This window comes from Salmo trutta, chromosome 27 (genome assembly GCF_901001165.1).
Source record: "Salmo trutta chromosome 27, fSalTru1.1, whole genome shotgun sequence".
NCBI lineage: Eukaryota > Metazoa > Chordata > Actinopteri > Salmoniformes > Salmonidae > Salmo > Salmo trutta.
In genome coordinates, this window is record NC_042983.1 from 8,477,895 (window position 1) to 8,490,715 (window position 12,821).

Sequence of the window (12,821 nt, forward strand, 5' to 3'; positions counted from 1 at the left end):
GTGAGAAGAAGTGGTGGGAAATGAAAACCAGAGTAGACAAATCCCAGGTGCTGTCACTCTTCGTTAGGAGCGGAGCAGGCCTGCTTTAGATACAGTAGTCAGCCAGTCAGTCAGGGAAGCGGGGAGGGTGGTAGAGAGGGACATGGAGGCCCTGGTCAAAAGTAGTGTACTATATATGGGGTGGCAGGTAGCCTAGTGGTGAGAGTGTTGGATTAGTAACTGAAAGGTTGCAAGATCGAATCCCCCGAGTTGACAAGGTAGAAATCTGTACAAGGCAGTTTCCCACTGTTCCTAAGCTGTCATTGAAAATAAGAATTTGTTCTTATTAACTGACTTGCCTAGTTAAATAAAGGTAAAATAAAAAAATATAGGGAATAGGGGGAATAGGCATTTGGGACGTACACTAGGAGTGCAGACATTTGTTTCTCGACTTCTTTCAGAAGTGTGTTGAACATACATTACACAAACTAATCAATCACTGGAGACAGACTGACAGTGTTTGTATGGATACTTCATAGTGTTGTATATGGATTATGTTTAGGCTGTCAATCGTCGCTGTCTGAAGAAAACATGGTAGCTACAAAACTGAAACTTTTCAGTAAATGGAAAAAACAGCCATATTTTCCATTTAACCAACATACAATTACGAAACGTTGGGGTTGGGGCTGGTTTCTCTTCAGATCATTAGCATGCAGACAATGGGCTTCAGAGCAGACTTGAATATGTGCCACATTGAGCCATGGTCCCAGCAAGCCGCAACAGTCCCTGGCACCCCAACACCAGGCACCAGGCTCTCGGCCACAGTGTCAATGTGAGCATGAGAATGAGGAGCAGAGGGTCTGGGAGCGGAGCAGAGCGGTCTAAGTCTAGGGATGGAGGGAGAACTGGGGGTGCATACAGAACAGAGCCTTCACAGAATGAAACAAAAGCTCCTCAGGGACTTGAAGGAACCACTGACTCTCCATCCATCCATTTGCTGAATCATCATTATCTGGGAACAGCTGAACTATCATGTGCTTTTGATGTTTACTAACAATGATACAATACCCGTATTGTTTATACTGTGAGTGTGCAATGGAAAAACTTCAATGTGTCAAAATAAAGAATCATTTGAAATTTGCTTTGAAAGGATCATTTCAAATATATCCCTTTTAAAGTTACCAAATAAGTAGATGAGGGACAACTAATTTGACGTTGTTGTTCTTAGCAGGTGAGAGGCAAGACAGAAAGAGAGACCTCAATAGGACAAAGTGTGTGTGTGTGTGCAGCCTGGTCTCTATGTGAGTGTTTTTGTAGAGTGGGTGGTACCAGGGGTCTCTATGTGAGTGTTTTGTAGAGTGGGTGGTACCAGGGGTCTCTATGTGAGTGTTTTGTAGAGTGGGTGGTACCAGGGGTCTCTATGTGAGTGTTTTGTAGAGTGGGTGGTACCAGGGGTCTCTATGTGAGTGTTTTTGTAGAGTGGGTGGTACCAGGGGTCTCTATGTGAGTGGTTTTGTAGAGTGGGTGGTACCAGGGGTCTCTATGTGAGTGGTTTTGTAGAGTGGGTGGTACCAGGGGTCTCTATGTGAGTGTTTTGTAGAGTGGGTGGTACCAGGGGTCTCTATGTGAGTGTTTTGTAGAGTGGGTGGTACCAGGGGTCTCTATGTAAGTGTTTTGTAGAGTGGGTGGTACCAGGGGTCTCTATGTGAGTGTTTTGTAGAGTGGGTGGTACCAGGGGTCTCTATGTGAGTGTTTTTGTAGAGTGGGTGGTACCAGGGGTCTCTATGTGAGTGTTTTTGTAGAGTGGGTGGTACCAGGGGTCTCTATGTGAGTGTTTTTGTAGAGTGGGTGGCACCAGGGGGCTAACTGATCAGAAATTACAGGTATTATTCTCTCCATGACAGCAGAAGTATGCAGAGGCCAGGCCATCTATGTACTCTATGCTGTAAAACAGATGGCTGTAACCAAACTGAAACCCAACTTAAATCCCAACTGAAAATAGATTACTACATTGGACAACACTCAGGGCCGGCCCTAGGCTTTTGGGGCCCTAACAAAGATTTGGTTGGGCGTCCCCCCCACCTCGCTGGCAAAACATTTTAGTGGCACCCGTCTTGATGGTGGAGAGAACATTTTGAAGTTGAAAAGTTAATTTCTTGCAATTCTATACATTTTGCCATGGGTATACATTTTGCCATGTGGTGGAGAGAAAATTTTGCAAATTTAGAACTAATTTCATGCAACTCTACTAGTTTTTCCACTGCATACGAATTCTTATTATTACTTATTGTAACTACTGCTTAACATGCCAACATCCTCAATGGCTTTAACAGCAAACGAAGCAAGTAGTCTTGAAGTGAGATTTTTCTGTACATTGTTCACGCTCCATTCAGTCCACAACATTGTAATCCGCAGAATGTGAATGGTTGATAATGACCATTATTGGTTGGTTCGAGAGGATAAATCAATGTACCTGTCTCTGCTGTCTCTTTGCAGTCAGTCACTACTCACTATGCATGGTAAAGATCACAACGCTGACAGTTTAGAAATGCTTCAGGTGCTTTTTCTATCATGGCACGTCCTGACAGGCAGATAGTGTGCTAAGGGTGGATCAAAGATTGATTCACCGCAGGCCATGCCAGGCCTAATGTGAACTGAATAATTTGTCTGGGTGGGGTGGTTCTATACCTTGGACGGTTGGTTTCAAAATATCTTTTACAGTCAGTGCATCAAAGTGAGGGAAACACACAATGTGGGAGGAGGTATTGTTAGGTGATAATGGGTTATGGGAGAGGCATGATTTGAGTGGCAAGAGGTTAAAACTTGTGGGTTTCTTGTATTGTGAGGTCGGGCATTAGAGAGGTCAGGCACTGATGGGTGATTAGGCCTGGCTCTCAGATGGCTTTTCAATTCATTCCAAAGTTGTTAGATGGGGTTGAGGTCAGGGCTCTGTGTAGACCAGTCAAGTTCTTCAAATTTGACGAACTGACTTGTTGGAAAGGTGGCATCCTATGACGGTGCCACGTTGAAAGTCACTGAGCTCTTCAGTACGGGCCATTCTACTGCCAATGTCTGTCTATGGAGATTGCATGGCTGTGTGCTCGGTTTTATACATCTGTCAGCAACGGGTGTCGCTGAAATAGCAGAGGCCTCTAATTTGAAGGGGTGTCCACATACATTTGGTCATGTAGTGTATTTTCTGTGTCCCAAATGTCACCCTATTCCAGAACCCTATCGGCCCTGGTCAAAGGTAGTGCACTATATACAGTTGAAGTCGGAAGTTTACATACACTTAGGTTGGAGTCATTAAAACTCGTTTTTCAACCACTCCACAAATTTCTTGTTAATTAACAAACTATAGTTTTGGCAAGTCGGTTAGGACATTTACTTTGTTTACATACACTAAGTTCACTGTGCCTTCAAACAGCTTGGAAAATTCCAGAAAAGTATGTCATGGCTTTAGAAGCTTCTAATATGCTAATTGACATCCTTTGAGTCAATCGGAGGTGTACATTTGGATATATTTCAAGGCCTAACTTCAAACTCAATGCCTCGTTGCTTGACATCATGGGAAAAATCAAAAGAAATTAGCCAAGACCACCGAAAGAAAATTGTAGACCTCCACAAGTCTGGTTCATCCTTTGGCGCAATTTCCGAACACCTGAAGGTACAAATCAATCCCAGAACAATAGCAAAGGACCTTGTGAAGATGCTGGAGGAAGCAGGTACAAAAGTATCTATATCCACAGTAAAACGAGCCCTATATCGACATAACCTGAAATGCTGCTCAGCAAGGAAGAAGCCACTGCTCCAAAACTGCCATAAAAAAGTCAGACTACGGTTTTCAACTGCACATGGGGGCAAAGATCGTAATTTTTGGAGAAATGTCCTCTGGTCTGATGAAACAAAAATAGAACTGTTTGACAATAATGACCATCATTATGTTTGAAGGAAAAAGGGGGAGGCTTGCAAGCCGAAGAACACCATCCCAACCGTGAAGCACGGGGGTGGCAGCCACATGTTGTGGGGGTGATTTGCTGTAGGCGGGACTGGTGTACTTCAGAAAATAGATGGCATCATGAGGTAGGAAAATGATGTGGATATATTGAAGCAACATCTCAAGACATCAGTCAAGAAGTTAAAGCTTGGTCGTAAATGGGTCTTCCAAAAGGACAATGACCCCAAGCATACTTCCAAAGTTGTGACAAAATGGCTTAAAGACAACAAAGTCAAGGTATTGGAGTGGCCATCACAAAGCCCTGACCTCAGTCCTATAGAAAATTTGTGGGCGGAACTGAAAAAGCGTGTGTGAGCAAGGAAGCCTACAAACCTGACTCAGTTACACCAGCTCTGTCAGGAGGAATGGGCCAAATTCACCCAATTTATTGTGGGAAGCTTGCGGAATGCTACCTGAAATGTTTGACCCAATTTAAACAATTTAAAGGCAATGCTACGAAATACTAATTGAGTGTATGTAAACTTCTGACCCACTGGGAATGTGTTGAAAGAAATAAAAGCTGAAATAAATCATTCTCTCTACTATTATTCTGACATTTCACATTCTTAAAGTAAAGTGGTGATCCTAACTGACCTAAGACAGGGAATTTTTACTAGGATTAAATGTCAGGAATTGTGAAAAACTGAGTTTAAATGTATTTGGCTACGGTGTATGTAAACTTCCGACTTCAACTGTAGATAATACTGTGCCATTTTGGGATTAATTGTCTCCTCCTCCTGTTGGTAGGTGCATTCCGGGGTCTGCACCTTGAGGGGGGGGGGTACTGTCACGTCCTGACCAGCAGATGGAGCTATTGTTTTAGTTTTGGGGTCAGGACGTGGCAGTTTTGTGTATGGTAATGTTTGTATTGTTGATTGGGACTTCCAATTGAAGGCAGGTGTGTTGAGTTGCCTTTGATTGGAAGTCCTATATAGGTGTGTGTGTTTTTCTTTGGGGTTGTGGGTGGTTGTTTTTGCACTGCGTTTGTAGAGCCTGTAAAACTGTTGCTGCTGTCTTGTTTATTGTTTTTCACCGTGAATGCTTTACTCTTTTTTTTAATTAAACTATGAGTATCCTCATACCTGCTGTGCCTTGGTCCATTTCTGAAGACAGCCGTTACAGGTCTCAGGTTTGGCCTTTAGCACATGCAGATGGATATGTGATAGGATGAATAAAATAACTTATTGTCAAGACGAGATCATCTCAAAAAAATGCAGGACAGGCTCTTTGTGCTCCATTTGGAGGAGAAATTGTCATGCAACATTTTTATATCAAAATAGTTTCAAAAGGGCCTCCCGAGTGGTGCAGTGGTCTAAGGCACGGCATCGCAGTGCTAGCTGTGCCACTAGAGATTTTGGGTTCGAGTCCAGGATCTGTTGCAGCCGGCTGCGACCGGGAGACCCATGGGGTGGCGCACAATCGGCCCAGCGTCGTCCGGGTGAAGGGAGGGTTTGGCCGGCAGGGACGTCCTTTTCCCATCGCGCACTTGCGACTCCTGTGGCAGGCCGTGTGCAGTGCACGCTGACACGGTCGCCAGGTGCACAGTGTTTCCTCCGACACATTGGTGCGGCTGGCTTCCGGGTTAAGTGGGCATTGTGTGAAGAAACAGTGCGGCTTGGTTGGGTTGTATTTTGGGGAGGACACACGGCTCTCGACCTTCACCTCTCCCGAGTCCGTACAGGAGTTGCAGCGATGAGACAGGACTGTAACTACCAATTGGATAGCAAGAAATTGGGGAGAAAACGGGGTAAAAAAAATATTGTATCAAACATCAAAACTTATTTAAAATTCAACAACATTTCTGGTCTTGTTCCTGGAACTTTGGTTTCAGTTCATAACGTCAGTGGAGTCTCCTCAGAGGAGGAAGGGGAAGACCATTCTCCTCAGTGAATTTCATAAAAATAGTGAAACATTAAAAACTAATAATTATTTTAGATAAAACTATACTAAATATATTCACGTCACCCAAAAATTTATTAAAAGACACTGCTTTACAATGAAGGTCTACAGTAGCCTCAGCAACACTGTAGGGTAGCACCATGGTTTAGCTGGAGGACAGCTAGCTTCTTTCCTCCTCTGGGTACATTGAATTCAATACAAATCCTAGGAGGCACATGGTTCTCACCCCCTTCCATAGACTTACACAGTAATTATGACAACTTCCGGAGGACATTCTCCAGCCTATCAGCGCTCTTGCAACATGAACTGGCGTGTTGTCCAGGATCAGAGAATGAATCTAGTCCTGAAAGCATAAGCTACAGCTAGCTATCACTGCAGTGCATAAAATGTGGTGAGTAGTTGATTTCAATTGAGAGAAAGACAATAGTTGAACTGTTTTGAACAAATCATTTTCATTTTACAAAATGAAGGAGAAGCAAGAGAGAGAGAGAGAAAGAGATTTGCTAGAATTTTTTTTAACTTTCACTTTCACTTAGCTAGAGAATGCAGCTACCTAGTTTAGCCTACTCAAATACCTGGCTCAAACAGAGAGGGTTGCTATGTTAGCTAGCTGGCTACGGCTATCCAACACTGGAACTCTTCCAAGTCAAGGTAAGCTTTTGGTTTCATTAAATTATTGTAACTGCTAAACTGCTTTCTGACTGTACACTGTACTGCATGATTGTAGCAGGTTTACTAACGCATTAGTTCTAGTTAGTTCTAATGTGTTGACTATGACATGATAAAGGTGTAGCCTGTGTGTAGTGGTTAGCAGTCATGATATGAAGGTTTGGCTTGGAAATATTTTTTCGCCTGGTCACAGACAACTGATGTGTTGTGCAGTGAAGTCCACAAGTGAAGGTAAAAGATGAGAGGAGGAGAGTGCATAGATTGTTGTGAGAAGGAATCATATAAACAAAGAGCATGTTGTTTTTATGTGGCTGTTGTGAAAGTGAGCTGTGTTTGTTTCTTAAACGGAAGCAAACTGAGTCGAAAAGGGGATAAACATAGCTGAATTTGGATGTCGATTAAGGCAGCCCCCCGCACCTCTCTGATTCAGAAGGGTTGGGTTAAATGTGGAAGGCATATTTATGTTGAATGTATTCAGTTGTACAACTGACTAGGTATCCCCCTTTCTCTAATTTGTCCAATAGAAACTCAAATTTGCAACTGTTGGACTAATGATTACACCCTAGATCAGCTAGATGCTGGCAAGACTGTGCAAGGCGGTATTGAATGCGTCACTGTCTGTCTCCTCAATTGATTACTCAAAATTTTCTTGGCCTGTGTGCACCTACGCTGTAAACTTTCATTCATAGGCTAGGTTTCACACATTGACTCTGTACCGGTACCACCTGTATATAGCCTCGCTACTATTATTTTCAGTGTCATTTTACTGTTTTAAAAATTTCTTTACTTATCTATTGTTTACCTAATGCCTATTTTTTACTTAAAAATTGCACTGTTGGTTAGGGCTTGTAAGTAAGCATTTCACTGTAAGGTCTACACCTGTTGTATTTGGCGCACGTGACAAATAAACTTTGATTTGATTTGTAGCAACCTCATGATGTTTACAGGGAAAACTTTAGTATCATGTAGTAGCCTAAAACAGAGATTCTTAAGATTTTTCAGCTCGAGACCCAAATGACAAATTGTCTGTCCTTGAACGACCGAAATTAAGAAGAAATAGTGTGTCATTATAAATGTTTACTCATAACTCGCGACCCACCGCTCACATCAGTGGCGGTCAGGGCCGTTTAAGATGAGGTAGGATGTTTTTCTTTTCATGAGCATGGCCTTATTTCACTTACAGCATATTGGATGACTCTCATTCATATGCCATTAACCCAGTTTAATGTAACAGCGATAGGTTTAGGCTACTATATGATACACAAATCTTCCCTATACCCATCATGAGGTTAGTACAACCTAGCTGTCACGTCTGCTCCCCCCCCGTCTCACAGTACGGACATTGCAATTTATTGCCGTGGCCACATCTGCAGTCCTCATGCCTCCTTGTAACATGCCTAAGGCACGTTCACGCAGATGAGCAGGGACCCTGGGCATCTTTCTTTTGATGTTTTTCAGAGTCAGTCGAAAGTCCTCTTTAGTGTCCTAAGTTTTCATAACTGTGACCTTAATTGCCTACCGTCTGTAAGCTGTTAGTGTCTTAACGACCGTTCCACAGGTGCATGTTCATGAATTGTTTATGGTTCATTGAACTAGCATGGGAAACAGTGTTTAAACCCTTTACAATGAAGATCTGTGAAGTTATTTGGATTTTTACGAATTATCTTTGAAAGACAGGGTCCTGAAAAAGGGACGTTTCTTTTTTTGCTGAGTTTATATATAAATATATATATATGTATATGTTTAGTATATTTTGTATAGTTATATCTGTTTTACAAAAAAAATTAAATAATGAAATTCACTGAGGAGGATGGTCCCCATAGTTTAAGAAACCCTGGCCTAAACCTATCGATGTTACACTGAGCTGGGTGAATGGAATATGAATGACAGTCATCCAATATGCTGTAATAGAAATAAGGCCATGTTCTTAAAAAAAGAATTATCCTCCCTCATCTTAAACGGCACCGACCACCACTGGTTCACGTGGGTGTATGGAACCATCACCAAACTACTAAAGAAGAGGGTTCTGTACAGCATAATCTTAATAAGGCTTTGTTTACACATCATATATGTTATACGTCATAGTATGTATGGTGTGTGCAGGGCACTAAAGCCAATATATTCTGATGTGTTTATTCTATTATTCCAATCAGGTTATTGACTCCTTTGACTATTGCTCAAGATATGATCAATCAAACAGTTCTCTCTCATTGTGCCCAAGTCTTCCGTTTACACAAAGGCTCCCCATAACTCGGTAAGACCCTGAATTTGCAGATTAGCCTAAATGATGGTAAAACTGCAGCTTTATTGTCTCCTGATCTTCCTGTACATTTCTGACTGCTGGACGGATCTGGTACTTTCAATTTACCGGGAGATGTATTATATCAAATCAAGTTTGGTTACTTGCTCAGCATTTGAAATATCCTCGAAATTCAGAACCGCTGTTCCTGAGCCTTTTTTCCCCGCCAGAGGTATAGTGTTTCTTATTTGCTCACTCCAGTGGGTCTCCAAACACTTGAACTCAGATTCTTGTAATCCTTTCAATGCCTGATGATTGTCAAACACAAGTAAGGCCCAGACCTGGGGGGGGGGGGCAACCCCCACACCCCCACACCCCTCCCCCCTTGTCCAATCCTTTTATATCCCTGCTAACACGCAGCACACTTTGTGTTTGCATTACCCGTCTGGAGACGATAAAACGGCCGGAGGAACGAATGCTGTATGCGGATTAGAGGAGTGTTCATTTCGGAGACACAATGTTTTAACAGGGGCTCCCGCATGTGTCCTTTTATCTGACAGACCCACAGTTCATCGTGGTCAAATCACACAAAAAAACACAGGGGAATGGGCTCACTCCAACAATTATCACATGAATGAGCCTTGTATGGAGCACACGCACACTGCCTCCATTCTGCACCTTGGCGGCATGGGACACAGATTCAACAAAATAAAGTTATTCTGAACCATCCCAGCGTTTTCTATCCCAGCGTTTTGAATTTTGCCCATAGCCATACACATTAATGGCTAACCCTGTTACATAACTGGAGGACTTTCTTCTCAAATGTTTGGTTTGGATGCACCCTGACCACTGGGGCTAGCAAAAGAAATTCACAATCATATTTTCTTTTTCTTTCCTTATTTCAGTAAAATAAGTTAAATAAACCCACATTCGGTTAAATTAAAGGCTTGAGGGGGGAAACAGAGACAGACAGAAAAGTAGCAACAATGAATTCAATTCATTGCCTTAGGTTTGGCTGCAAGCCTCGAGAGCAAAACTGAATCTTTGGTTAATGAGAAAAGGGCTGGGGTCCTACAGTACAAAACCATATAATAAAAAACCCTACAGCACTAAACCTCACTAAACACAGTCCAAACTCATTCTCACAGAATAAATAAAATAGCTTTCTTCTGTACCCCTACTATACAGCATCAACATGGATGATGGACAGTGTAAATCCCTCCTATAGATTTTTAAGATACAGTAAGAGATTGTTGATAGTTAATATACCTGTAAGATGAATAGTGGTAGTACTAAGGTATAGACTAACATAATTATTTTCTAAAACTCATCATGTGAAGAGATGTAGCCTAGACGTTCAGTCTGTTTGTGCTTTAGCCAATGAACAGCTTGACAATGTTAGAAGATAGAGTTAGGCTAGATACTGTACATACAGTCTGGAACCAGGCTAGGAGAGGTGTACTGTTAGTCTGGTTCCAGATTAGTTTGTGCTCTTGCCAACTCGTCATTGTCAAGACAGTTATTGTCAATTAAATTGAAGATTTGGCTTGACAATTCCAGTACTGTTTACACTGACCTGTGGCTCGTGTACATACTGTACACTCTGAGACCATAAAAAGATATGTATGGGACCAGGTTTGGAAAGGTTCTGTCCACACTGACCTGTGGCTACTGCAGTATGGGACCATATACTGTTAATAGAATGAGGGGACACTCAATATGGCCGCCAGTCCTCCCATTATGGCATAACTGACCTGAATGGGGATGCCTGCTCTATTCTTTCTAATTCTTTGCAAGGCTAGAAGAGATAGAGGTGTACTGTCCTCACTGACCTGTTGCTGCTGAGATGGTTGCGGGGCCACTCTGCTTGTGTCCCCTCTCAGCAGTCAGGGTTATAGTGTACAGCATGCCAGGCGTCAGGTTCCTCAGGGTGAACTTGATGTCATTGGAGAAGGGCGTCAACTCAGCCCTGTACCCGTCGGCTGACACATATAGCAACTTGTACTTGTCGATCTTAGCCACCGGCTTCTGCCACACCAGCACCAACTGAGTCTCAGTGGAAGACTCCACCTCAAGGTTTTTAGGCGCATCCAATGCTGAAGATTACAATATAGAAGGAGAATATTGAACAAATAATATGAAATATAGAAAGAGAATATAGAAGGATAATTTAGAACAAAGACAATGAAATAGACGAAGAATATAGAATATAGAATATAGAATACATAATATAGAAGGAGAATATAGAATAGGAAATATAGAAGGAGTGTATTTCAGGCTAACAAGACTAGGATGTCTGACTGTAGTTTTCAAATGGTGCAAGACAAGTGGAGGTAACTATTTGTGGATTGTAGGAGGTAAATAGTTGAATGGGAATTATAATTAGTAGATTCCTACTACTATCCATGACAGGAAACAACACCATGTATTTACTTACAATACAGTAAAAGTGAATAGATCTCACCTGTAACGGCGTTGGTGGTGGTAGGAAGGCTCTCGCGCTCACTCTTCACGGCAGTCACTCCCATCCCATACTCTGTCCCGGGTCTCAGGCCTACGCAACACACAGACAAATAACACGTATTGTACCGGATGTATGCGAACAGAGTACGAGAAACATATTTTTGTTGTATTGACCAATGATCAGGTTTGGATCTATGAAGATAGCGTAATAGAAAAAACACTCAGCTGTTTGCAGCTAATAGCTTCGACAACAATGAAAAAGACTCAAGCTCTTCAAGGTCTTAATTGCCTAAAAGAGATTCAAGCATAATTGGGTTTCAGCCTCTTCATCCTGGAACCTGTATTTGGAACCTCTATGTGCACTGATGGCTCTAGAAGAGGCTCTCTATGGGCCAGAAACAACATTTGCTGTGATATAAGAGGCTTTTGAGATCGCTGTGTGCGGTGCAATTAACACCCCTCAGCCCTACTGCCCTTATTTCCTTTATTAACTCCCACAGAGGTCACTAGGCAGCCAAGCACTAGGAGTCTTGCAGCATGAAATTACACCTAATGCGGAGGAAACTCATTATCAATAAAATCACAAGCGTGAAGGCAATTACAGATAATAACTGTGTGAAAAAGTGCTGAGGTGTGTGAGGATCAGAGAGGAGCGGAGGGGGACGTCAGTCAGCTAAATAGAAACACTGTGTGTGTCCCAAATGGCACCCTATTCCCTACAGAGTGCACTTTTTTTTGAGTAGTGCACTCTGTAGGGAATAAAACACTATGTAGATAATGGAATGCCATTTGGGATGCACACACTGCCTTATATACAGGGGATGGGCCTCCCAAGGACAAAGAATGGGCCTCAGACAAAGACACTATTAGTGGTTTGGAATCTTTTTCCTTTTTTTCTCAGCTAGGGAGCCTAATCCTTCAATGCAGTGGCACATGGTTGAGAAAAACACGTCCGTCCGCGCACCTCAAAGCATGGTGCATTCTGGGAGCCGATGCATGTGGATGAAAAAAGGCCCTCCCTGCTTTTCTTGTTTGACCAGGATGGAGCTCACATTGAAACAAGCAGCAGTGTGATTCCATTTAAGGCCCGAATGCACTCTCCTTTTGGCTGTTTTCCAAAAAATTGGGGGGCTTTTGTGGCCGGGCAAACGTTTCACGACACAAAAACAAAGCAGGCCATTTGGAAATACTGTAAGTGCATTGAATATAATGCAGAACATTTTTGAAATAGGACCACAAATGCTTGGCGGCTGAATAGTTGGCAGAGCGACGCCACCGTTTACATTGAAAAACAATACAGTGAGGGAAAAAAGTATTTGATCCCCTGCTGATTTTGTACGTTTGCCCACTGACAAAGAAATGATCAGTCTATAATTTTAATGGTAGGTTTATTTGAACAGTGAGAGACAGAATAATAACAAAAAAATCCAGAAAAACACATGTAAAAAATGCTCTAAATTGATTTGCATTTTAATGAGGGAAATAAGTATTTGACCCCCTCTCAATCAGAAAGATTTCTGGCTCCCAGGTGTCTTTTATACAGGTAACAAGCTGAGATTAGGAGCACTCCCTTTA

General features: G+C 42.4%; 1 protein-coding gene across 4 annotated transcripts in view; it reads right to left on the minus strand.

The window, feature by feature from the left end:
- The window catches only part of tncb (tenascin Cb), a 108,919-nt gene that overhangs the window by 11,670 nt on the left and 84,428 nt on the right, over positions 1-12,821 (minus strand). For all 4 annotated transcript variants that reach the window (XM_029716532.1, XM_029716534.1, XM_029716533.1 and 1 more), the window contains exons 9-10: positions 11,248-11,337; positions 10,616-10,879 (exon numbers count right to left, since the gene is read on the minus strand). In XM_029716532.1, the coding sequence (XP_029572392.1) occupies positions 10,616-10,879; positions 11,248-11,337 (354 nt within the window). The remainder of the gene's footprint in view (positions 1-10,615; positions 10,880-11,247; positions 11,338-12,821) is intronic.